This window comes from Stigmatopora argus, chromosome 22 (assembly GCF_051989625.1).
Source record: "Stigmatopora argus isolate UIUO_Sarg chromosome 22, RoL_Sarg_1.0, whole genome shotgun sequence".
In the NCBI taxonomy this organism is placed as follows: Eukaryota; Metazoa; Chordata; class Actinopteri; order Syngnathiformes; family Syngnathidae; genus Stigmatopora; species Stigmatopora argus.
This window is the reverse complement of record NC_135408.1, coordinates 3,112,223-3,140,001: the sequence shown is the minus strand read 5'-3', so window position 1 is coordinate 3,140,001 and position 27,779 is coordinate 3,112,223. Positions and strand designations below refer to the sequence as shown.

Below are 27,779 nucleotides of genomic sequence, written 5' to 3'. Positions count from 1 at the left end.
TATTATTAACCAATCAAATGCAAGTATCCCAGATTGAACCGCTTACTTGCGGCGTACTATTTGCTTGTTACGGCATGCAATACTAATAGTTCCAAGTACGTATATAGAGAAAAAGGTGCAAGTCGTTCATTTAATAGATATTTTATACCAACGGATTTCGTATCAGGTGGAGAAAAGAGAGTGACATGTTGAAAAGGTACAGTAACTAAAACTAGACCACTAAAACTATAGTGTTGTTTTTTTTTTTAACCTATTCAATGTGTATCAGCATTAATGAGATGTTTGCCTGCGTGAATAAAAATAACATAACTGGCACCACACGACGGCTGTACTCACTCGCGTGTCATTTTTTTGTGTTTAAATATTATTTTCTCTATGATCAGCAGTCTAAGAAATGCGGAACTTGCATACTAAAATAGATTTCCCTTTAAGTCAACTTTGACTGTCAGTATTTTTGTTCTGTGGCTTTTTACCTTTCATGTAGAAATATTTGCGGTAGTAATGCGCCCCCAGATCGGCATGTTCAATGAAGTAGTTGCTTTTGCCTTGCTGCTGGATGTGACTTTCTCTGGGCTCTTCCAGGACGGAAGCTGCGTCGTTGGGGGTTCGCGGGCTCAGCCACAGCCCCCTTCTGGCCTGGGATCGGCCCAGGCCCACTTGCTCCTCCCCGCCTGTCTCGTTCCGGAAGTGGGGGCAGCTGAGGAGGAGCTCATTGTCGTTGCCGTCACCTTCGTCCAGGAGCATCGATTGCTCGGGGTCATCCACGCTGCCCCCATTGCCCACCCCACCTCCTTGTGCCGGTGAGGAAGGCGCTCCCTGGGATAGCGGTCGCATCTGCGAGGCGGCTGAGGCCCCTGAAGTGATATTCTTTTTGCGTCCAATGCTGTCTCTGTTGGTGGCTGCCTCCGTGAGGTCAAAAAGGATGCTTTGAACATCGTAATGGGCAAAGTTCCTCACCCAAGCACCGCCCCCGATGTTATCATAGGGACCGGGCTGGGGGATTGAAGGGGGAACAGTTTTGGATTTCTTACTAAGATCTTCAGGCTTGGGTGGCTTTGCAGGTTTTGGGGAATCTCCCGTGGAGGAGGACAGGCCTCGAAAGAAGCCATCGGGTTCCGGCGGGTTGCCTTGGAGTCCTAAAAGCAGGAAAGGGTCCTTAAACCGGAGGGCGTTTGGACTGAAGGGGCCCTGGTTTGCAATTCGCTGATCCTGGACTTGACTTTGTCTCTCCAGTGACGAAAGACTGCCATATTCCCGGTGTATCAGCACCCCGGTGTCCATCTGAGCCCCCACGCCCATCTTCTCGCCAACTGCCCGAGCCGTTTTCACCCCGGTCTTGCCCCCGGAGTCCAGGTCTCCTAAAGTCACATCGCTATTACTCCGCTGCATGATGTGGCCTCGCCCCACTGTGCGCAGGGTTAGTCCAGCCCGGCTAGGGGTCAGGTTGTCCCCTTCTGACCCGTCCGCCTCCCTTCTCGGCGGCCACTCTACCAGACCCGCCTCTCGTTTCGGATCAAAGTTGACGGTCGCGGCTGCTGGTCGTACATTCTGCCGCCGAAACTTGCGGGCAAATAGGTCATCGGACTGCATGTTGGTTGGGAAATCACGTGGTTCCCGATAAGATCAGAATGTGGGAAAAACTGCCAGTCAATGAAGGCGAAACAATGTCCTGCTGTTAAAAAATTGGAATGGTCTCACACAAAGTGGAGTTCTAAAGTGGGAATGATGAAAACTAGAGAACTTAGAATGCAGAAGAGGCTCATCCGGGTGTGCAGCAGGGAGTTCTGGGAGACATCCAGGAGTTGCGAGGAGCCGCTTGCTGCAGACCCAGGTGGACCATCACTATGGTCCGATTCTACTTCCTCTTAGAGGAGGACCTGTCTGTACCCCTAACATGGCTTCCACTGGCTCTTCAGCACCTGCAAAGAAGGATTACATCTTCAATATTTTCCTCTTTGTCACATGAAAATAAATGTTACTGACACGTTATTGCCCTGTTGTATGCAGTTGTCTTGCTCCTGTACAGCGCTAAGCTGTTTTGGGAGCTAAGGGGGGGGTGAGCCCAGTTTACAGGTGTAAAGGAGTCATCGTTGTGTAGGAGAGTATAAATCTTGGGTGTCTGAAATGGTCCTCAAGAGGCGCAGTGATTTTCATTACAACGGATGAAGAGGATACATTTTCATCAATCTGGTGTCATCATTCATCCTCCATACTGCTTATCCTTGAAAGGGTTTGCTGGAGCCTAACCCAGCTGACTTTGGGCGAAACGCAGACCAGACCCTAGACCAGGGGTAGGGAACCTACGGCTTGGGAGCCACATGTGGCTCTTTTGATGGGTGCATATGGCTCTCCGCCAACCTGTGATGTCAAATATGGAAATTGCTGGTTAGAGCGCTGTGTCCCGAAAGTACCAATAGGAAGCATAATGTCTTAGCGTGACACTATCTCTAGCGTCACTTTAATCATTTTTGTTTTCATTACCCTCTTCTTCATGCATATATTGATCCTCATTGATTAGCAACAGCGTAACAATGTTGTCAAAGGAATTCAGACTTTTTGTACTTTAAAAGCGATGAAATGACTACAAAATTGCACACATTTTCATGTATGTTTTCTTTTAAATTCTGAGTATGGCTCTTAATGAATAACATTTGAAAATATGAATTGTTCAAGGCTCTCTCTGTCAAAAAGGTTCCCGACCCCTGCCCTAGTCTGCTCGCCAGTCAACATACAAAGGACCATCCTCACTCACAATCATACCGCCACCAGCAGGAATCGAGTCCGCACCTGCCTGGACCGAAGTCAGAAGGGTGAACCTCTACAAAACAAAGCTGCCAATCTGGTGTCTTAAAAGTATAACCAGTTGCCGCTTCTTCTGGTATACTCCACTAAGATTTAGATATGTGAACTGTGAGAAATAAGTCCTATTAAAAGTCCTCAGATAAGAAAAAGAGTCAAACCCATTTTCAGACATTCTCTCACTGTGTTTGACCACAATGACGTCAAAGTCAAAACCTGTCACTAGCTCTTCTTCCTGTCAAGCTTTTTGACATGAATGTCTGCTCTCACACTTGCATCCTAAACAGCAGGTGCAGCAAAATGCGCCAGCACACATGCAAACACGTGTTTTGATCTTGAGCGATATAGGACATCACAAGGCTTGTCTTAGTTAAAGGCAATACAGAAAAAGCCTCATACCTCGTAAAGATGCTTATAAAAGGAGAAATTACAGAATTTGGACTAAGTGTCACAATCAGTAGTTTTTGCCATGCCCCAAGATATGCTAATAGATTGAGGTGTTTTCATGCACGCTCCTAATGAGATGACTGAGTAGGAAAGGTTGCTGGCTGGATTGTTTATCCACATCATCTGACTCAGCCTTCTGCACCTTTTGGGCTCGATGACTCTTCGGTGATTAGGAAAATTAGTACGAAGAGGGGATTACCAGAAATACTGTAGTGTAATACACTCACTATACTCTACCGTATGCATGCATGTACATCTATATGTATGTATATGTGTGCTTATATATGTGTATGTGTATGTATATGTATGTATATATATATATATATATATATATATATATATATATATATATATATATATATATATATATATATATATGTATATATTTCAGCAACACACTTATTTATTTATATATTATTCATGTATTTATTTATTAACCCACTTATTACCTATCTATTTATGTCTAAAATGCCTTTCCTATTTCTGCATCCTCACCCCCTTGCTACTGTGACAACGAAATTTCCCGAATACGGGATGAATAAAGTTATCCAATCCAATAAAGTTATCCAATCCAATACTTTTCTCAAATGCAAATGTATTTTTTTTACATTTTCAAAGCAAGACTGTTGATCTTTTACATTGTTGTAGACGAACTACATTGATTCGTTTAGCGTATTTTTATTACCCCAAAAAAACTTTTAAAAGCTTTAGGGACAAAGAGTGAAATGATGGAAGACGAATCGGCATACAATTCTACTTTTTGACCTTCTGATACTCCAGCATATTTCTGTAAGCTTTTTATAAGGCCTACTGCATCCTTCTCCATGGAGGGCAGAAGTTTAATTTAATTAACATTTTTTTCCAAAAACAAACATTTTACCCTATTAAAAAAAATATAGATGATGAATAAACCAGGCTAATGTCTCCCTTGATATTTCCGAGTGAGCAGGGTTGCGCGAGTCTGGCTTTAACCATGCCCTGATATAAATGGATCAATGAGCGATAGCAAGAATGGCTGAGTGGCAATAAAAAATAACTTGAGGACATTATGGGAATAAACAACAAATCTGTTTTCAAAGGCTCCAAGTACTACAAGCGGTACTTTCTCACTGTGCTCATTCTCCCTGTTAGAAACATGTATGCAATATACATAACTGTAGGTGAAATTAATACTAATCTAATGGTTGTAGGTCCCTTTTGAAATACAGTACCTCACCATTGCAGATTTTCATTTCTAGCTTACTGCCTGTGGGGAATTTATTGCATTTGATTCACTTGATATAAATGTGATTTGACGTATATCACTCAGTTCATTTCTCACGCCATATAAACCACAGGTCTACAGCCAAATCAACATAAACCCAGTTCCACATTTTTTTTAAATAACCTAGAGGAGGAAGTGTGTAGAAGAATGCTCAACTTCTCGATTTTGCCAGTCTATGAAATACACCTGCGCACTATGACGAGATGAAAGATATGAGCGCCCAAAGATTTGGACATATATAGGACATAAATATGCATTGACACATGTTTAGTAAGATGCTATCGTAATCACAGTAGCCTAAAACTGTAGAAAAATATATTTGCAAATCAGTTGATACATTGAAATAACAAACTGCGCACAATGCAGATGCAAACAAAGTTTCATCCAGGATGATACTCACATTTGGTAAAAGTCCTAAAAGCAACCTCAATCTAAATAATAAATCCATAAAACAAGTGTTTGAGATTATTTTAAAACTTCTGAGGCCAGCAGGCACAAACATCACATGAAAGTTTGATTTTGTCTCACAAACCTAAACTTAAATCCTTGAGATGTCGGTGCACGAAGCGAAAGAGGACAGACGCGTACACAATTTTGAGGAAGTCATTGTCGCTCGACATGTGCACACCACAAGCGTGCGTCCTGTGGAACAGGAAGAGATGACTGACATTTGAACTCAGACAGGATTGTCAAGTGTTGTCATCATTTGGACTCAATGCCAAAACAACAGCCCACCAGGAAATCTAATCATTTTTCTGTTGCGGGGGAAGCTGTGAAAATCATCTTTCAGGATTTACACCTCTGGATATTACATATTAACATTCCCGTTCCTTCTATTATGCATAACGATGTAATCAAACATTAGGTCCATTCTTAATTAAAGAAAGCTAGCCAAAGTCAAGCTTCAATGAGGAGGGTGTTCAGGGTAGTAAAAGGCTACCTCATCAATTCTTGGTTCTAAAAAAAGAGACTGATGGCAGGAAATATAAAACCAAGGTTTTTTTTGTATTGATCCTACACAATGGTGTTACATTAGATCCAGTTAAACCTCTGCATTGCTGCTCAACCTTTTGACACTGCTTTAGTCTGTTGGTGATGCTTTTAAGGAAAGTAAGAGTGTATTAATGTGATGGTCTGATGGTCAAATTCAGTCCAAAGGCCAGCACTAAGCCCCCCCCCTGCTCTGCCCCACCTCTTTCGAGTCATATTGCAGACAGAGAACTGGACCCTTTCCAAAAGCTGTTAAGTCGATTGCACTGCACTACTCTCCCTTTTTTTGTGTGCGGACTCAGTCTAAATCAGTGGTTCCCAAACTATCTTACCTGACGCCCCCCTTCTTGCTTCCAGTAAACCCGCACGCCCCCCCTCCGACTTCCTCTTTTGCTCATGTGAACTTATTTTATTTTATTGCATTTATTTCCTAGCATTGTTCAGGAAAACAGATCTCTGTTAATAGAAAACAGGTTGGACCGTTGGAGTGACTGCTATAATCATATTTTGCATGTATTTAATGGCAGATATTTGTTCTTTGATTTTATTATTCTTATAATCTATTTAAAAAATAGAATGAATTCTCTTTACGCCTCCCTAGGGGGGCGCGCCCCCCAGTTTGGGAACCACTGGTCTAAATACAATCATCTCCCTTCAGACACATGCGCACCTCCAACTTGCTGCACGTGACGCTTTAAGATTTAAAATAGAAATTATGCCAGAAAAGAAAAACCATTACATAATGAAGTCAACTGCAATCCTGAGTGATACAATTCACATTTTGTAGAATTTCTGGCGTGGCAATGAAAAAAAACATTAAAACAAAGGCACATTGAGATTTATTGTCATTATTCTGCATGGCATGAGTGGAAGGATCCACCACCCTAGAATCATAACGCCAACTCCCGTCTGTTTGTAACTATCCTCCAAAAACCAGGAAGTAGCCTGCTGACTCACAAACAGATGGACGGAAAAAAAAATAATAATACTAATGCTTCACATTTTAAGTAGTGGTTTAATAAGTTCAGCCTTCCTAGAGGTTTTCAATCTACTGAGTGACATTTTAGTTATAGCCTCTGTAGTCATTGGAACATAACTATAAAATTTCTGGAACATAACTATAAAATATAAAGAAGATTTATATGGTATTTTATACGTTTTCACGACAGCACAGTTACTATTAATGCTCATTATGAGTTGCCTCGAGGAATTGGTTGTGAGACTATTGACAAATAACCTCCTTCAATGTGAAAATGTTTCATACATGATGAATATGGCATAATGAAGACGGTGCACAATATTTTGTACTTTACAACTCAAATGCATTCTGATATTTTGGTTTAGCTCGATGAAGAGGAACCATCATCACCTCAACTAGCAATTTGCATATTTCGTTTGATAAACTGCAGGTTGCTTTAGATTTTTTTAAACTTTCTATATTACGTTTACCTTTTTAAGTGTAACCAAGTAGTATTTTGCAGACTGCCTATTCAAATGGAATATCATAAATGCAAAGTCTTTTGTAAATTGTAAATTAAAGTGTAGCATATTTGTAAATATTTTGCGTCTGTTTCTAAGTTTGCATATCAGAGAGGATCCAAATTTCTCATTTGGATCTTCAGCTAAAAAGCTTGGGAAAAAACTGGGCTACAGTACAATAGTGTTTCATGTCTAGACCACTTGACCAAAAGTTTTTCTTCACATGAGACTTCTCTATAGTCTGCAAGAGTTTCAGTTCTGTCTCCGTATTTTTTTCTTTGTTTTTGTAATCATCCTTATTTTACACACGTTCTTTCTTTAGGACCTTTTAATGTAGTATAAGCCTTCCCAAAACCCGTAATAAACTAATCCACCCATTTATCTATGCAGCCATCTATCCAAGTACATCATTTTACTAGTAGGGAACAAGGTAAAACAATCGCTTTCTATGGTGCTGTGGACATTAATAATCAAGTTCCTCTTAAACTAAAAACAGACCCAAGCTGAAAGCGTTGATAAGTTAAAACTATTGTTTCCATTGTGTCCTTCGTGCTGGTGAAAGAACACGCCTCTATTGTTTGATATGTATTTGCCATGACATCAACATGGCACACTAGCAGAGCACTACCATTTCCTGTGTATCTCAAAATACACCTCGTGGCAGGGAGTGCGTATTATTGCATGCTTCACTGTAAGATAGCATGGTGTGTGTTTGCGTGGTGAATGAAACCTTGACTATTGATGTGGCAGCTGTCCCTCTGGGCCTGAGTCGTGTTTGGGGGGCGGGGGCGAGGGGGAGGACATGGTTGATAGGCAAAAATATGGAAAGAAATGGACCTTTGACTTCTTCGGTACTATTATGTTGATTTTGAACACTTTTTGTCATCCACTCGCTCTTAGCCATCTTGTGGTGTAAAGGTTCACTCGCCTGACTTTGATTATTGTGAGCGCGGATGGTCGTTTGTCTCTGTGCGCCCTACGACTGACTGGCGACCAGTCTAGGGTGTAGTCTGCCTTTTGCCCGAAGTCAGCTGGGTTAGGCTCCAGCAACCCCTGCAACCCCTTTGAGAATGTGTGGTATGGATAATGAATGCATGAAATATTCACTCATTCATAAATTTGACATACTGCTCATCCCCACAAGGGTTGCAGGGGGCTGTAGCCAGTAGAACATGCAAACTTGACACAGGAAGGCCAAAACCCACCTGCAACCCCTCATCGCAGAACTGTGAGGCCGACACACTAACCCCTTGTAAACCAGGATTATTATTATTAGCTAATAGAGAGGCACTGTGACTAGCTACATCTAGCACTAAAGAAGAGAAGTGCAACAGAATGTAAGCTGAATTTGAGCTTCCTGTGAAATAATAATATAATAATAATAAATTTTATAACATATAATAAGAAATATAATAAATTCCTTTGATAACTCAGCAGAGCCAGGAACATCATCGGGGACCCATACCACCCTGGTCACAATCTGTTCCAGCTGCTGCCCTCTGGCAGACGCTATAGGTCGCACAAAGTACGGACAAATAGGCTTAAGGACAGTTTTTTTCCGACATCCATCAGGACTCTAAACTTGCGGTAACACGACACACAGTCCTTTCTGCGTAATAACTTCGGGGTGAGGTCATATGAATAGACGTTGGGCGGTGATCTGCCTCCTACTGGCTGACTGAAGGTAAGTGAAGGACAGTGAGTGGTAAGTGATCCGCTCGGGGGGTGATGCGATGTATCCATCACGGCAGAATGCCAAATTACGAGTCCGAAATGATCACTTATCACCTTATGGAGAAGCACTACCAATTTCGTCATACGCAGTTTCTAGGTATGATGACAATTAGGCTTTTTTCGAGTCAATGATGATGACAAAGCCTATGTCCGATTATTATAATATTCTCATAATTTGCTGTGGACCAACCACAACTGGGCAGTCATTGGGCCGTGGCGTACAGTTTGAACACCATTGCCTTAAAACATTGGTTCCTTGTGGCTTTTCTTTCCAGGGAAAAACGCTGAGACCAGAAATCCAATATTTCTCATGCCATAAATTCTCATTTGTCTGTTTTTAAAATGATCTTTTCACCTCCCAAAAGCGTTCGTGCCAATGCAGACAATAAAGCATCTTGCTGGTTCCTTAATGTTATTCATTAGCTCTGCACTTGGTTTGCTGACCTACATAGAGCAAGAGCTTGCGTGGTAACAATTGAGCAGCGCAAATTACCCTAATTCTCAAAGTATTCCATGAAGACAAAACCTTACAGCATTAAGAGTTTAGAAGTAGTTTTAAATGAATGTGAGTGTATGTTAAGATGCCACTCTTCTCCTAAATGCAAAGCGTTCATCTCTGCTCACTGCGATAGCATCTGCTCCAGCTGCTCTTTTTTCTCATTGCTTGCAGAGTGGCAAGTGGTTGCCTAATAGAGGCCCTTGAGCATAAGACTTACAATCTATTATTCTTATAAAAATGTATTTTTACATTGGTCTCCGGGCAGGATGTTTTGTCCCCTTTAGATTTGCAGCTATATGCAGGTGCTGATGTGCTCTCTTACACTGGCTCAGAATGGCCTTGAGTGCACTTCTTCCGTGTAATGGCAACTTCAACAATGAGGAGGTTGCCACTGCATGGCCTAATGGTGTATATGGGACATTATGGAGAAGGACATGGTGATTGGAAACAACCAGGGTCTCCTAAATGTAATTTTTAAAGAAATATTCATATTTAATTCACGTCAGTTACCGGAAGTGATTTTTGTTGTTTGTATTTTTTTTCAAAGCAATTAGTAGTTTTTATTGAAACAATTGTCAATACTTGTTGTGTTCAAAACAATGGTTGATATGTGTAGGAAATTGCTCCAATACAAACACTGCCAATACACATTTTTTCCCATCCAACCAAACGGTGAGCTAAGCTAATACCAGTGGACCAGCCGCTAAGTATTTCGTTGTTTTAATCAAGACATTTTACTGAAGATTGCTTTGAGCAAGTGACAAATGACACATTGCCAATGGAATGTTGATAACAACATTGTCAACTGTTGCCAGGTTTTCATTTTAAAGTGGATCCTTATAAATCATTGCTCTTAAATTTTACAAATAATTTCATTTGGCTGTAGTTTGCAGTAGAACTGTTAATACTGAAAGGCCAATTACAGAAATGAATGCAGAGTTTCTTATTAAAAGTAGCCTTTACCTTGAGATTAAGAGATGCTCACATTTTCATTTCTATTACGGTTTCACGGAACATTGCTGATTAGCGGCTGCAGACCATTTGGGCTGTTTTCCTCGTCACGGTGATAATTGGACGAACCCCTCGAGCTGAGCATTTATTTCCCCGGAGTGTGACTCACTTTTACTGCGCACGTTAGCTACACAGCTTATATTCAGCATTGAGCACATTGATGTTTACAAGGGGTAAGCAATAATGGAGGGGGAAAATTGTTGGCCAAACTTCAGAGACTTGAGACAAACAGTTGCACAAATTCCAGCGAAGCAGCCATATGACAGCCCAGGTGTGAAAATATAAAGCTTACATTCCCTCACCTACAAAATCATTCATTAATTTTCCGTATCGCATATCCTCACAAGGGTCACGGTAAGTGCTGAAGCCTATCCTAGCCAACTAAGGGCACCAGGCGGGGGACAGCCTGAATCGGTGACCAGCCAATCGCAGGGCACAAGGAGACGGGCAACCATTCCCAGTCCCACTCATACCTAAAGAGAATTTAGAGTGTCCAATTAGCCTACTATGGACATTTTTGGGATGTGGGAAGAAACCAGAGTACCCAGAGAAAACCCACACGAGCCCGGGGAGAACATGGAAACTCCGCACAGGACGTTTGGCACCTACCACCTAGCTACTTTATCATTTTAAGTCTCAAAGTGGGCCAAAAATGTATTTTTACATTTCTGTTTGTTAAACATTTAACAAAACAGACCAGTAAAAGTACTTGATCCGTGTGCGGTCGATTGGTCGCCGGTCTTTTGGTCGCCGGTCTTTTGGTCGCCCGTTGTCACGGTCCGGGCGACCAAAAGACCGGCGACCAAAAGACCGACGACCAAAAGACCGGTGACAAAACAAGGTAAAACAACAGGGTCTACGCATCAATAAAAGCCAACAATGGCCATGAGCAGTTTCACTGAGCCGACGTGTGAGTGTAGAAGAGTTTATATGTACAGGAGTTGTCCCCTTAGGAAGGTATGTCCGTCAGGGTCTTAGCAAGTTCTCCAACAAAAAACAATAAAAGTCCAGGAAATTTTGAGCTTTTCTTTAGCCTAATAATTAATAGGGCATTAAGTATGACTAAATAGTAATTCGCAGTTTGTATTTATGGAATTTGAGCAACGATTTAAATGGTAATTATCAATAACCTTCCGGGCGACCAAAAGACCGGCGACCAAAAGATCGGCGACCAAAAGACCGGCGACCAATCGACCGTGTACCACTTGATCAACTTCATTTTCTAAGCAAACACCGACATTGTCTTAAAATAAAAGTTCTTCTATCCAGACATTAACCCCACCATTGGGTATTCAAACCTGACAAATTTATAATATAACCAGTAAACTTTGTTGTCTGTCAGAAGAAAAAAAACACTAATAATAATTTTAAAACCCCCCGAAACAAAACAGGTTGATATTGTAAAAAAAATGCAAAAAGGAAGTTGCAACCTATGAAATCCTAAATTAATTCTCAGATTAAATGTAGAAAAAAAACAACCCCAGTTTTAATGATGCAATTCCACATCATTCAGTCAGTTAGTTATCAGTAGCATTTAATCCATATCACCTCAGCAGTAGTATAGTCATGCATCTCATCATCATTACTCAAAAAGTATTTTACAGCTTAAAATGTTAATGCACACCACCATGAATAGCACGTAACGTAGAGGGGAGTGCGGCTCAATGTAAATTAAATGCCTCTGGTTTGAGTGGCCTGGCTTATGTAAGTGACTGCTGCTGCTGCTGTTGTTTCTATCATTGCATGCTACTGCTGGTCCAGTATCCCTGCATCATTTCTCCCTCCAGCATCTATCTGAAAGCCCCGGGACTTGCTCAATATAGCTCTCCCTCTGTCTCTCACACACGGGCCATCTAAAATTACGGAGCACAGTTGGGGTATTTGGGGGGTGTACCTGCCTCCAACATCCCTCATTCTCTGTGCCACCTTGAAAACAACACCGCTATTCATTTCATTGTCTTTACACGTCACATATGGTTCTGCCGCTACGTCACCTTTTAATACATGCAGGAGGATGCAATTTCAACCTGGTCGCTCCTTTTTATTGTTGAATTTGTCTTCAGCGATAAGGATAATGACTTAAATAAAACTGTTCATTTTTGGGCATGCATATTCATCTTGTCCGCCTCCCTACCTCAATTCCCACGTCCCTACCACAAGAATTTTTGGATTGACTTCTTGACTGTGCCATACTACCGCTTCTTCTTCTTTTTTTAAAGACAATTAGGCCTCACAATAGGACGACAGGACAGATCAGGGTAGGTGGGGGAGGAGGAGGGCCAGTGATGAAATGCGACAAAGGTGGCAAACTGGTTTGAATCCCTCAATGTTGTGCAGTAATGACACACAGGGTTGGTTGTACGGGGGGCGCTTTAGCTCACTTGAACACCTCACAGTCAACGCTGATGACACAACAACCGGAGAAACAAAAGATGAGATGACACAAGGCATTATTCCATCCCGTCTTGGCTCCTACATTGTCTGTGGCTAGATTGTGTGCATGCCAACACATACTGTACTTGTACACACACTTCCAAACCTGCCCACCAGTCATACTCAAAAGGAGGACTCGGCCGAGGCCGGACATTGAAGAAAGAAAAGATTATTACCTCCAACATTTTAGCTCCGCTCCACCCGGTCTGGTTTCATCCTCTTCCTCTCTGCCGACTCCCTCCCCTTCTCTCCCCGTGGCAGCATTTTTCTGCTATCTATCTTCGCGTTCAGGCTGGCTCACCTCCTCCACTGCCGTTAGGCTTAGTTCCTCCTGTCTGCTGCTCTCTTCCTCTGTCCCAAAATTTAAAAAAAGCCGAACAATAACACACACTTCCCAATTTGTGTCTCTTTTCTGTTGGCTAAGTCAAGAGGCAGGTTGATGTGTGCTGTCCTCCTCCTCCTTCTCTCTCTCTCTCTCATGCTGATTCTATTCCATTCACATCACCCTAAAGCCAACCCCCCATGTCTCTCTTCTTTTCTCTATCTCTCTCTCACACACACACACTCGCATGCACAAACACACACGGCTTAGTCCAGGTCTCCCTCCCCCTCCCGCGGTCTCCTTGACAGAGAGAGGCAGCAGTGGTCAGCTGGAGCCAAAAAAGCAAGCTCGTAAATGGAAATATGTGATTGGTGAAACGTGTCTATATATTCAAATGAAGGCAAGGGCTCAGTGATGTCACTTTAAAGTAAAAACATACATATGGACGATGGTGACACGATGATGTAATGTTGTCACATTCTGCGCCGCCAGTCTGCAAAAGTTCTTATCCATCCTGCGTATTTATGCAAATAATCTTGACACGTTAACAACGTTACACTTAAATCTTGATTGTTGTTTTTCTGGCTAATGTATTTTAATCCTTCAAACATTGGGTGGGTGGAAACTACGCCATTTCAGCTTTTCACTTTTTTTAACCCCAGCAAGATATTTAGAAAATACTATATAATAATAATATACATAATATTATATATATCTGTGTGAGCGTATATATATATATATATATATATATATATATATATATATATATATATATATAGATAAATGAATGAGCAATATATTGAAGTATTAGAAGGATCTCCAAAGGTTTTTAACATAAATAACATAAAAAGCACTTATTTCTGAACAAGATTATTCTAATTTTTCTGTTATTTTATAATTTAATGACAAAAATTGAGGTTACTATATATACTACTACTATATACTATATAATAATAATATAATAATATACATAATTATATATATGTGTGTGAGTGTGTATATGTATATATATATATATATATATATATATATATATATATGTGTATGTATGTATATATATATATATATATATATATATATATATATATATATATATATAGATGAATGAGCAATATATTGAAGTTATTAGAAGGATCTCCAAAGGTTTTTAACATAAATGACATAAGAAACACTTTTTTTTCATAACAAGAGTCTTCTATTTTTTCTGTTATTTTATAATTCAATGACAAAAATTGAGGTTCCACTGTCAGTTGTATCCAGGTGCTGGTGGGTGGTAGAAAAATCAGGGAAGCATAGAAATGTATTATTATTAAATTATTTGCATAATTTTAGGAGTGTAAAAAATCTAGGGGTGCACATTGAGAAATATTCACATTTAGACTAATTTTCATTATATATATATATATGATACATTTACAGCACATTTGTGCCTTATCACCAACAACTGGACTCGAGTGTGGGACACGAGCGTCACCGACAAAAAATATTAAAGAATGATAAAGTTCAATAAAGTACTGACAGATTTATTGGTCACACATGAGTGAGTCGATGAAAAGTTTTCTCGCTCTGTCAAATTTTAGAGTCAAAATGTCTTCAATTGAGGGCAATCTGGGGCCTTGACTTGGGCCCATATGAGTTCTCTCTGACAGTTCTGTGAAGCTTAGATAAAGACCTAAAATGGGGCAGAGTTGAAAATAGTGTACGCGTGTGTGTGTGAGAAAGAGACTGTTTGTTTTGAGATACCTCTGTGTACTCCCCAAACGTATGGAATGAGATCATTACAAACACTAAAGCTATTTGAGGACAATTAGAGCACGGGTACCACACCACTTTTTTTTCTTTGCCTCCGAATGAGTACCTCTGTTTTCTTTAAAAGACATTGTTAAGTTTGAATCAATCACTTAATGACAGTCACTGGAAGGGTGGTGTTCGACAACTACCCCCTCCTTGCCCTTAATTACTGCAGTGACGCTGTCCTGCCCTGGTCAGAAACAGATGGTTGCTGTGTGCTAGCAGGTCAGCAGCGCTGGTCAAGCTCTGGGGGGGGGGGATAAAGGAGGTTTGGAGTAGCGATGGGAGGGGAGTCAGTGGGGAGGAGGGTGTTGTTGCCGCTGTGGGTGTCGTGAAGAGATAACAAGCATTTTATGAAATAAAAACACAGGCATGTGTTGGTGGAAGCCAAAGAGAATAGTATAATTATTCGAACCTTCATAGTGGATAGATGTCAGCAGGTTGTCAATCATAAAGTACACATAAAAATGGCTAAATGTTAAGACCAATCGTATGTATACATGTACGTCTATGTGTATGTATGTATATTTATATATATGCATGTATGTATATGCATATATATGTTTCAGCAACACGCTTATTTAAATATTTATTTATGTATTTATTTATTAACTTATTTATTACCTATATATTTATGTCTAAAATGTATCTGCATTCTCACCCTCTTGCTACTGTGACAATGAAATTTCCCGAATACGGGATGAATAAAGTTATCCAATCCAATCCAATCAAATCCACATAATAAGTGAGGTTAGCAAAGGAATAGTTTACTACCTGCAATATATTTGAATTGAATTTTTTTTTTAGAAATGTGTAAAGAAAAATTACATTTTGCACAAATTAATTAGTAGATTGTATCATACTGATAATCATGTATGAATAGATTGTTACTTTTTTAAAATAGATGTCAGCCATTGCCGCATGTAGTTGTGCATAATTACCCAACTTATGAAGCTACTACTCCTACAAGGATGATAACAAAACTAGTTGAATACATACAGATATTATAAAAAAAGACTACGCATCTCTGTTGAAGTACCACGTTTGCCGGTACAAAAGAGGGAGCCCAAAACAAATTATTTAACCCTTTGGTGAACAATGAGTCAAAAGTGACCCATCTGCCTTTTTTTTCTATTCTGTATCTCTTTTCTGTATATCTGCGATAAATTAATTTCATACCTGTCAATCTCTGCCGATAACTGCCCTTATAAATGATTATGATTCCCCTTACAAACCCCAAGGTTTTTTGGGGGTTTGTAAGGGGAATCATAATCGTTTATAAGGGCAGTTATCGGCAGAGGTTGACAGGTATGTAATTTCAGCATTCAGAATTCAAGACATTGTGTCTAATGTTAAATAATGTTATTTAAAACTCAATGTATGAAAAGAAAAACGCCTCTATGATCCATTAAAAAAGGGTGCTTAAAGAATATTTGGCATATTTAACATGAAATGAATGGAATATAAAAGATAGACTGAAGAAAAACTCAATCCGGGTTGAAGTAGCATTGGAAAGTGGGTGTTTTTTTAAAAAAACATGCTCTAGATTAGACGGGGTAAAACATTTAATGTAACCCACAAGCATGTACAGTGAATTTGTACTTGTACCAGCCTTATATACCAGAGCATGCTTTCAGAACTAACCACACACGTTTCAATCTCACGATAGATGGGCATCACTATGTGTCTGACACTATTTAAAGCCTCTGATTATCCAACCAATTGAGTTTTATTAGGCTTTTCGGTGAATATTTGGAGACATGTCACAGCAACAGGCAATATTTTAACACATTAAAAAGTCAGTCATTTATTTTGAACAGCCATTCCCAGTTATGATGGGCTGATATATATTTGACTGATGAGAAAATAAACAATTAATGTGATGTACACACCATTAGTTAAATTTAAAAAAAAGTGTAATTACCTACTAATCCTTCTCTAGTCCAAATGTTCCTCATGGATCTCAATGAAGTAGAATGTCATCTGAAATCTGTTAGAAGTCACAGTAAAAGTATTTGGTTAATTTAGGCATTTAAGAAATGATATGCACTGTAAAGGGCAACTAAAACATCACTTGTTAATTACATAAAAATTGTAACAAGGAACAATTTACCGTATTTTCTCGCATATATGATGACTGAATCAAGGGTACGGCTTATAAGCGCACAAGACTTACAGCGTTGCTATACTCTTTTTCAACAGTAGATATCAGCAAATCAACATTTACTATTTGTTGGTTATTTTCTGTTGTGCAGTAAGAAAACAACCATTACTGGATGAATTACTAACTTCCTTATGATATTGACCCTAATATAATGTGCTTTTGATTCATACAGTATCTCAGAAATACGACGTGCGATGATTTTTCTTAAGATTTTCCCTTCAAAGTAACACATTTATACTCCTTATTAAAACCATGAATATGGAGGTTAAAATTGTGAATCAGGAGGCATCTTATACGTGAGAAATTGTATAATTCAAAGATTTTAACACATTTTTAAGAGTGCGGCTTATATTTGAGAAAATACGGTATTTTAAATAACATTAACTACACAGTGCAATTGGTTTTATTCAATAGTTTCTTAAACTATTCATCCAAGAAAGGCAGAATTGTGTTACTTATCTGACAGCGATTACAAAAAAGACTATTTACTGCAAAACAAATAACACGCAAGATCAGGTTTCAAGTTTTTTCAAAAGAGCTTTCTTTCACAGATATGCAAATGAAAACATGTTCCTTTTTAAAATGGCCAAGTACAATAAACCATAAGTTCAACCTATTTCCATTAAACACTATCAAACACAATTGTCATTTTCATCAAGAGTGAACTTTATATCCTTTCTGACAATCATAGACCCACAGTAAGATCACATCGCTTCCCCGAGTGCGGAGGTAATTTACAGTATTTATATATGTAAATAAAAAAAATAGACAACTTTATACAAAATGTACATTACTCTAACAGTTTGACATGGTTTGCATTAGCTGTACAATTGAATCCAATTTTGAAGTTACAATCTATGGACGGGATTTGTCTCACTGTATGTTCAACATGGAAGATAAAGACTGAAATCACCACTTAACAGATGCCTAACACTTTTCAATTAAAGGAAATGGACTGTTTTATCAGTATTGGAATACAACATGTTGACTATAAACTAAGATTCTGTAGATTTGAAAGAGTTGAAATAGACTGCATGAGTCTGTTTTGTAAATTCTGGGGGGCTAATTCAGATCATGAATGCATTTTAATGCCCAGCAGCATCTGAATTGAACACTAATTGATTTAAAAAATCAAAATAAAAAAAGGAAGATGTTTACCAAAAAAGGTAAATGGTTGATTTAGGGCTTGACACATGGGGAAAATATCTGCAATTTTCTAATGAGTCTCATACAAAAATGCATATGAAACAACAGTAATGTGCAACACTGAATACAATTTCCCCAAAATAAATGTGCTTCAAGAAAAAGTTAATCCACCTTAAATGATTTGATCGTGTGTGGATAAAGGGGAGTTGCAGAAATCAAATGGCAATTATTGTTGTGGAGTTGTGTGATCTGGCAAGAAATGTGATACATTTTCCCACTTTCTCATTTTGTTCACATTACTTGTGTGAAGGTTGTGATCTATTGCAAGGCTGTTAAAAAATAAGCCATTCAGTCATTCATCTCATTTACTACCTTCCATAATTGCACACAATTTAGTTAGAAGTTTATCATGTACAGCGCAGAGCGAGTGTTGCTGATTTCATTGTTCACAAGTCTTTTTTGAGTCTCAATATACAGTATAGAACTGATATTCACAATAAAAGCTTATGCCGGTATATTAAAAATGTCCTGTGTTAGTGAGGGGGGAAAAAGGGTTCTGTCTTGCGAAACCATAATGATCCCAGCTTCACGTCTGCTGTTGAAATGTCTGAGGAGACTTTACCACTTTCCCCTTTTGCTCCAGTCCTTGGGTGTAAAATGAAGACACTTTGCATCGATGCGCGTGTGTCTCTTCTGCATGGCTCTTTCATGTCCATCCACAATGTCTTCTGATAGAGTCAGAATGTACTGGCCCTTCATTAAAAGGAATAGAAAGAAAAGAATCAGGCTTACTTTTTAGACTGGGCAGGGAAAATATGGTTAGTCTTGCATCTACGGGCCAATAGAACACGACGTGACATGAGGGCATCACAAAAAAAAGTCAAATGTGTACTTTATTAAATACAGGGAGTTCTTCTTTAAGGACCGAGTTCTGTTCCCACACTGGTGACGTAACCCAATTTTCTGCGTAGCTCGTATCTTAAAATTAAAGTCGAAATTGTATGTCAAAACACTTAAAAACAAGGTACCTTATGGCACAGCTCAGAAATTAAACCTCAACACGTCAATATTGCAACATCAAGCATATGTACAACCTAAATCGTTACATTACTGTTCCTATTTTTAGGATCCATGAACTGGAAGCTTTTTGAGTTTGACTGTGAGTGACATGAGGTCTGTGTGGGCAAAAAACAATGCGGTGTAGAGTGAGGCATTATCATGATGGTTTAACTTTGGTTTAAATGCAACGTCGGTATCCCTCTCCTCTTCTCCTTTTATGATTCTTCTTTTGGCTGAAACTTGAAGACAAAGCTTTCTTCTTTGGAAAAAAGCGGAAAAATACTTCCGGCGCGTAACCACAGACAAGCATGGTACACGGTCGATTGGTCGCCGGTCTTTTGGTCGCCGATCTTTTGGTCGCCAGGAAGGTGGGTGATAGTTACCATTTAAATCTTTGCTCAAATTCCCTAAACACAAACTGTGAATTACTATTTAGTCATACTTAATGCCCTAGTAATTATTAGGCTAAAGAAAAGCTCCAAATTTCCCGGACTTTTATTGTTTTTTGTTGGAGAACTTGTTAAGATCCTGACCGACGTCGCTTCTTAAAAGGGACAACGCATGTACATACAAAGTCTTATACGCTCCCACGTCGGCTCAGTGAAACTGCTCATGGCCATTGTTGGCTTTTATTGATGCGTAGACCATGTTGTTTTACCTTGTTTTGTCGCCAGTCTTCTGGTCGTCAGTCTTTTGGTCGCCGGTCTTTTGGTCGCCCAGACCGTGACAACGGGCGACCAATCGACCGCACACGGATCAAGTACTTTTACTGGTCTGTTTTGTTAAATGTTTAACAAAGAGAAATGTAAAAATACATTTTTGCCCCACTTTGAGACTTAAAATGATAAAGTAGCTAGCTGGTAGGTGCTAAACTTCCTGTGTGGAGTGTGCATGTTCGCCCCGGGCTTGTGTGGGTTTTCTCTGGGTACTCTGGTTTCTTCCCCCATCCCAAAAACGTTCATGGTAGGCTAATTGGACACTCTAAATTCTCTTTAGGTATGAGTGGGACTGGGAATGGTTGCCCGTCTCCTTGTGCCCTGCGATTGGCTGGTCACCGATTCAGGCTGTCCCCCACCTGGTGCCCTTAGTTGGCTAGGATAGGCTTCAGCACTTACCGTGACCCTTGTGAGGATATGCGGTACAGAAAATTAAGGAATGATTTTGTAGGTGAGGGAATGTAAGCTTCATATTTTCACACCTGGGCTGTCATATGGCTGCTTCGCTGGAATTCGTGCAACTTCTTGTCTCACGTCTCTGAAGTTTGTCCAACAATTTTCCCCCTCCATTATTGCTTACTCCTTGTAAACATCAATGTGCTCAATGCTGAATATAAGCTGTGTAGCTAACGTGCGCAAAAAGTCAGTCACACTCCGGGGAAATAAATGCTCAGCTCGAGGGGTTCGTCCAATTATCACTGTGACGAGGAAAACAGCCCAAATGGTCTGCAGTCGGTCTTTTGGTCGCCCGTTGTCGCGGTCGGGGCGACCAGAAGACCGCACACGGACAAGCATGAGGGCCTAGTGACAGAAAAGGCACGGGCCTCATCAAGTCCAAGCGTCATAGGTCGAGTACATGTAAGGTCGGTGCTAGGCCTTGCCAGTCCAAATGGATTGAACGTTTATCGGCATCAATGGGATTCATTTTATAAATTGACTTTAAAGCCATGAGAACAGTAGAGGGTTTGCCAACAGGTTTCTTACTATGAGTTTTGTAACTGATAACATGCCAAAGTCATGGTCAGGTTAATTAAAAAACGGACATTTTTAAAACAATGCTTGTCTGTCAATCACTATAAATGCGGTTGATTTAAATAACCTAATCAATCACCTTATAATAGTTGATCAGGTTAAGATACTGCAATGTTGAAATGACATCTTCTTTCTTGACACTTGTGATCTCGCTGATCTCACTGGGGGGGAAAAGTAAAAAGAATCGGTTGTAAAACCTTCCTTTAAAGTCAAAACGTTAGCCAAACTCAAAGGCTCATATACTTGATAGTGATCTGTGGCCGCTCGCCGTTGTCCGGTTTAAGGTCCATGAGAATCTCCAGGATGGTCTGAGACCAGTAAGAACGATAAGACAAAAGGCCCAGGTCGGAAAGGGGCTTTTCTGGTGTCCCCGTCTTTCCTTCAACCTTGGACAGCTCATAACCTAAACGACAGATGATGAGGTGAAGTTTTGGATCAAATATCTATTTGCTCGACGCGCTCAAGTGCACTCACTGAACTCGATGAGCAGTTTACCATAACCTCTTCGCTGATAAGGAGGCAAAGTCAGGATACATGCAACATTATAATCCTCGGTAGACTCTTTTTCCTGAGGAAAAATAAGGAAAACTCAGTGGTAAATTGTTCATGTAGTCTTCACATAGACATATGTGTGTACCTTTGAGAAGTATCCCACTATATGGAAGCCTTTAGAGTCATATTCTGTCATTACGTAGAAGAGGAAAGGGTCTGTGTCATAGTACAAGGTTTTGTGGTCCAGAAAACACTTGGCAAGTAGACACAGGTTCTGGGAATAATTCTAAAAAGATTGAAACAACTCAGCTACATAGTTAACCAAAATAGAATATTAAAATGTCCAGACTAACTTTGTTTTTTCTGCCATCAATCTCAAAGAATGAGATGGTTCCTTTGCGGTAGATCTCGTTCCCGGGTGGATGTCTGAGGTTACATTTTGTCTAATCGGAGAGAGAAGGACCAGAAATAAGAACGGGTGGAAGGATTTCCGGGAGTGAAGCAGTTTTGTAAAGCTCTTTTGTTTACCAAATGTCTCTGCAAACACTTGAGAGTTTTGAGGTACTTGAGGCAGAATTCGCAGAGGTAGAGAATGGGCAATGACGTAAGTTCTTGTGGATACGGGGAAAAGTACCAGGGCTTCAGCCTGTGACGGCCGAGTTCTATACACTCAATGTTTTTCATTCGGGTAACGATGTCGTCGTGACTGCGGTCCGACACCAGACTGCCGGTCATGCGGGGTGCAGACGGGATGCCGTCAGAACTGTCCTGAGAATCCTGGGAACAAACAGACTCCATTTCACAACTGAGTGCAATTCGTCCGATTTCAAGGACATTGTTTCCCCCGTAAATTAGAGCGGTTTCATCAGTTGGAATTTTCATGATTTTCGGAGAAAAAAGTAGAATCTGAATTAGACTAGATTGAGACATCATTTGGCAGCAACATGCACATTGTCAATAACAGGAAATCAAACAGACCTCTGGTGGTGGTAGAAAGACACTGGCACTTTGAGGCTTGTTATACTGCAAAACTTTTATCATCTAGCAGAAAGAGACACACAAAACATGGGCTTTTAGAAACTGAAGGGGAACATAATGTTTGTATTTTTCACCGTCAACATTTTGGTTACTGGGGCAGAACGGTGGGTTAAAATCTTGATGAGTAGGTCTGTGTTGAGGGGATCGTACGAGATGACAATTTTTCCAACTCGAAATTACATTTTGATGAGCATGCTTACTTCAGCTCATTCTGAGAGAAGCTTACTTCGAGGTTTACCACCATACAATGACAATTCATAAGCTTTGTTTTGGACGAAAAAACTAGTCAGAGGAAAATACTGCTTCGTCGTGGAAACCAAAACAACGTTCAAACAAGCGCAATAAGTCATTCAAATATTAAACACAAATTGGTAATCCGTACAGCAACCCACCAAAAGTTAGACAGCTAAAGGTACCCTTTATCAATACAGAAAAATTATGCAAGGCACGGAGGATAAAGATGTAAATTGACGGAACTTTCTGAACAAAGAAATGACGCAAAGGGGGTAAAAACAAAAGTTGATGCTCAATAAAATAAAAATATTATATGATATTATCTCGGCACGGTTCACTTGTGTGAACAGTTGAGGTGGAAACGGTTTTATCTTCAAAGAAACACGTTGTTTTTAAATCAATGTTAGTCAACAGTTAATGCTGCATAGTTTTAATTTATATTTGTCTCTACTTTCCAGTTTAAGCAGTATTTAATATAGCGTCTCTATATTTTTCACCAGTTAGTACAGAATTTGTGGTTCATTGAATACTTATTCTTTCTGAAACACGCCAAAAGTCTCACTTTATCATAAATTAATCAAATTCTGATTTTAAAGGCACTAGGTAATACAAAAATATTCAATCACAACTATTAATGTCCATCATTGCTAAAAACAGCGTTGTTCAAAATACAGTGGTACCTCGAGATACGAGCTTAATTCGTTCTGGGACTTAGCTCGTATGTCGATTTTCTCGTAACTCAAACGAACGTTTCCCATTGAAATGAACTAAAAACAAATTAATTTGTTCCAACCCTCTGAAAAAAAACACAAAAAACAGGATATTGGATTGGAAAAAATCTTTTATTTGTTCTAATTCGCCATCTATTAACAAAGTAACACAAAACTAGTGGTTTAATATTACTAAAATGTGTCTAATAGTACTAAAATTATACGGATTTCGAAGGGGGGAGAGAGAGAGAGACGGACAGAGAGAGGGGGGCAGACTTTTTGCATGGCAACGCGCTCGTAACATAACATAAACAAATTTAAATGAACTTGGATTACGATGCAGACACTCAAAAATAAATTGAATCGAACCTAACACTAAACTTAATTCTAATCTGTTTGACATTTTAAAACCTTCCTACTCCCGGGTCGGCTCTTTTTGCCCCGCCTCCACACTGACTTTCAGTCAATATCGAGGGTTGTTTGAGTTTGTATTCCCTTTAAAATATTCCCAAAATGATGCACACAAATGTCCTCACAATAGGATAACTCACGACCACTTGCCAACGAGAAGTAGTATATACGCCATTCGCACTAACGGAGAAAAAAACACTGAAAAAATGCAACGCTCCGCCCAGTGCTCGCAGAGACATTACAAGGAGGGAGTTGCGCCCAGAGACATTACATGAGGGAGTTGCGGGGAGAGAGACAGTGCCCATGATGTTCTTATGAGCAGCATCTCGCGTCCGCTGTCTGCCCGTATATCAAAATTTGTCTCGTATCTCAAGATAAATATTTGCCCGAAATTTTACTCGTATCTCGAATTGCTCGTATGTCGGGCCACTCGTATGTCGAGGTACTACCACTGTACGTTAAAAAAAAGAAAAAAAAAACAGTGGTTATGGTTTTACTGTGCTTGCAATGAACTCATGAACTAACATGCATGCAAATGGTGGCAGAGCGTAAAAATGCAATCACGCCATGTGACATACCTCGTCGGCGGGTCCACAATTAGCTTTTCGTTTCCTCCCGGGCTGAGATGAGATGAGTCTTCTAGCAGTGCCATTCTTCAAAAAACAACAAAAGCGTTATGCAAATGAGGTCTGAAATAGCGAGACGCAAAGTGGTATTTATTACAGTCGTGAGGGAAGATATCTGGTCATGGTCTTCTCGGGTCTTGAAGGTATTCGTCTCCCTCGCGGCGGGATAAACTGCAGCCGGAGAAGCCTCCGTCGAAGTTGGTAGGGAGGGCACAGGGGGGGCCGGTGGCACTTGTGGCACCAGAGGGACTGGCTCCACTTTCCTCTTCTGCAGTGAATAAGAGTTGTTACAAAGGTTGGCTTCAGAAATCATCAATCGCAGTGAGAGTTTTTGCCAACAGGTGAGACGTTGGCACGTTTTCGATGCCATCGAGGAGGAAAAACCTCCAGCTTATGTGAGTTCAGAATGAGTCTGATTCATGGCCACAGCAAATTCAATCGAGTGCCTTGATTAAATCTGGTCATCTTTGGGTTAGATGGAAATTGCACCTTATTTAAATCTGGTATAAAGATGCGATGCGCACGGGTCAAATACAAAGTAAAATGGTCTGAGAAAAAAATCCACACTAAAACGGGGTTATTGTTTATGTCACAAATTCATCATGTAATTGACACACTCTTTTGAGACATTTTGTTTTAGCAATGTAATTGTTGAATATAAAACAGGCTATTTAAACACAAGGTGTGTTCTGAGGTGCAGAATAATCGACTTGACTACTCCACAATAATGTTAAAAGCCTGGGTTTTTTTGTAGGAAGGCAGAGCGGTGAGCTACAACAACAGCGTGTGTATTGAAATTACGTCGTTCATCTTCATTAATCGAAATTCTCTAATAGTGAATCTGCAGCCTTGTTAAGAGAGAATAAACCTGTCGTTGGTTTTTGAACAATTTTTCATCACGCGCTATAAAAGTGGAAGAAATCCCAGTGGCAAGCAATGTTCCCTCTAATTTTTCATTTGTCTGGGCAGAAAGACAACCTCCCTGAGCACACTGAGTACCAGTGTGAGCAACATCATCATTGCTCGCTATGGGCACACACCAGTAGAACACCTGCCATGAGCAGGTGCATGTCGGGGATACCTTGCTTGCTATATTTTTTATGGTGAAAAGGCGGACGGGTGAAAGGGGAATGCACGTGCGCATATCATGCTTGACAATATTAGCAATTGACAATGCTGTTTTCCTCTGCTACCGGCAACAGAAACGTTCCGGATTACAGCCGAAATGGGTAAAACGAGATCGTAAAAACTTATTTTAAAAAAGAAAACGTTTTTCCCATACAAAGGTTTTGACAGTTCTCACCCAATTTCACCACTTGTTCTTCGATTTGCTCCGACAGCCATTCCACCTTAGAAGAACCGCATTTCTTTTTTACTTTGACTCGTTTGGCCATGATAAAGGATGACTCCGGGCCAGAGGCAGGGGACACCCTGCATCGGCGGCCAGGGCACAAGGAAAAGGACAACCATGCACACTCACACCCATACCTAGGGGCAATTTAGAGTGCCCAATCAGCCCACCATGCATGTTTTTAGAATGTGGGAGGAAACCGGAGTACTCAGAGGAAACCCACGCAGGCCCGGGGAGAACTCCACACAGGTGGACGTGACCTGGATTTGAACCCAGGACCAACGCGCTAAGCACTCGCGCTACCGGGGCGCCCACGATCCTGGAATTTTGGTCTTTATAGTACTGTATTGAAAACTAGTTGAACCAAAATCCAGAGGTTGTGTAACATCTAACTGTCTGGATTTTGCTTTATGACTTCCCTACAGTGCACCATGACCTGTTAGCAATGGACAACACAACAGGAGGCACCTTCACACCAGAAGTTAACAAGGTCTTTTGCTCTTTGGGTAATGGGTAAATTTAAGTTGTACCGGAGTGGGGAGGGTTTTGCCTCTGGAAGGAGCTGTGGCAGATTGTAGGTTGAGATCTAGACTCTTCCTCTGAATTGAATAGAAAGGAAGAGAAGCAGGTGGGGTTAACTGACATTGGTATGGACCTTGGTGTTATCACTCAGACAGACACTACACAGTTCAACGGAATGGATTTTCTTCGACATTAATACAGCGCGAAATAACATTTCTTGCTTGTCAAAATCCAAGGCTATCTATTGCCCTTAATGGCAGCCAAAAGAATTCATGTTTACGTTTCTTATTTTTTGGTGAATTCAATTGATTGTTGTTCATCACCAACACTAAAAAAAATGTGATCAATACAATTAATACAAAAATAAAATGATGTGATAGAATTCAATTAGAGCATTCATTTGACCCGCAATTAGGTTGTATATTTAAATTGGGTATAATTGGATTAGTATTTTATTTATTTATTTTTAAGTGTTCCATCGATGACAATACATTCACTTACCACTTCTCGTTCAGGTGAACTAGGTCGGGAGCCTGGAAGACCATTTTTAGTTGGAGTTTTTGCTTCCTTTTTTGGGAACTGGAGCTTCTTCATGTCCAACCTGTCTGCTGTGACCCACTCATCCAAACGTTTATTGACTACGGAAAAAAATTAAACATATTTTTTTACATCAGTTAGCCATGTCAGTGTAACAAAAAAAAAACATTGACACACAATATACTTACAGTCGATGTAGTGAACATAATAGAGCTTTCTCCCAGAGACTTCCTTCACACTTAAAATCTCAGCCAGTGCTAGATGACAATACAGAATTGTAAATAAAATATTATCAATTTAGAGAAGCCTTTTGATGAAGCATAGTTGAAAAATTAACAAATACAAGCACAAACAAGCACAGTCCAAAAACGAAACGATATCGATTAAGTAACATTCAATATTAAATCAACATCAACTCTGCCACATCGTCCATTAGTAAAAACAGAATAACCGCCAGTTAAGAAAGACGCGGATTTAGCGTGTACAACGGCGGCAAGTGTTATTACGGCAACGTAACAACAGGCCGGGGTGTCTAACTAACAGCTGAGGTCCGCTAGTTAGCATTAGCTGATTTAGCATTAAGGAAAAACAAACGAACAATGCTTACGCCACTCGTCTTCGTGCTCCTGATTCTTACGGAGAACGGGGAGGCGACAGCCCTCCACAATTTCAACCTGTCGGAGAATATGGGTTTATTTTAAACGTCCAGATCGGGCAAAGACTGAAAAATAACAGTGCACCGATAGGATACCCACCACTGAACCACTGTCCGCCATTTTCGTCATCTTTGCTGGCAGGAGCGGTGTGTTGTGGGAAAATGCCGGTCTACGTCAAAGCTAAACAAACCAATCAAGAAATACTCTGAAAGGCTTTGCGGCGAGCGGAAGTCGGGAAACGATTTAGGAAATGACACACGAATTGTAAGAATAAAATATATTAGCCACTCTTTACCTTGTGAGCTATAGAATATCA

The 27,779-nt window shown here is 40.1% G+C and overlaps 2 protein-coding genes across 8 annotated transcripts in view; both read right to left on the bottom strand.

The window, feature by feature from the left end:
• sipa1 (signal-induced proliferation-associated 1) overlaps positions 1 to 13,202 on the bottom strand; it is a 30,618-nt gene extending 17,416 nt beyond the window's left edge. For 2 of the 4 annotated variants that reach the window (XM_077592302.1, XM_077592301.1), the window contains exons 1-2: positions 12,833 to 13,202; positions 474 to 1,919 (exon numbers count right to left, since the gene is read on the bottom strand). In XM_077592302.1, the coding sequence (XP_077448428.1) occupies positions 474 to 1,590 (1,117 nt within the window). In that variant the 5' untranslated portion in view covers positions 1,591 to 1,919; positions 12,833 to 13,202. Of the gene's footprint in view, positions 1 to 473; positions 1,920 to 4,910; positions 5,082 to 12,832 lie in introns of those variants that run through there. The other 2 variants (XM_077592299.1, XM_077592300.1) reach the window with 2 other exon arrangements.
• Positions 13,203 to 17,450: 4,248 nt separating this feature from the next.
• Positions 17,451 to 27,698, bottom strand: LOC144068279 (histone acetyltransferase KAT5). 4 transcript variants are annotated; one of them, XM_077592673.1, is made up of 15 exons: positions 27,563 to 27,698; positions 27,406 to 27,481; positions 26,996 to 27,064; positions 26,772 to 26,908; positions 26,279 to 26,347; positions 24,495 to 24,665; positions 24,350 to 24,424; positions 22,357 to 22,419; positions 21,907 to 22,155; positions 21,732 to 21,821; positions 21,524 to 21,664; positions 21,361 to 21,454; positions 21,130 to 21,289; positions 20,966 to 21,047; positions 17,451 to 18,832 (listed from the first exon to the last, which is right to left on the bottom strand). In XM_077592673.1, the coding sequence occupies exons 1-15, from the start codon at positions 27,590 to 27,592 to the stop codon at positions 18,698 to 18,700; spliced, it is 1,641 nt and encodes a 546-aa protein (XP_077448799.1). In that variant the 5' UTR covers positions 27,593 to 27,698; the 3' UTR covers positions 17,451 to 18,697. The 4 variants fall into 4 exon arrangements, with proteins under 4 accessions (XP_077448799.1, XP_077448800.1, XP_077448801.1 ...); XM_077592674.1 differs by having other exon boundaries at positions 27,415 to 27,481; XM_077592675.1 differs by lacking the exon at positions 26,279 to 26,347.
• Between the last annotated feature and the right edge of the window lie 81 nt (positions 27,699 to 27,779).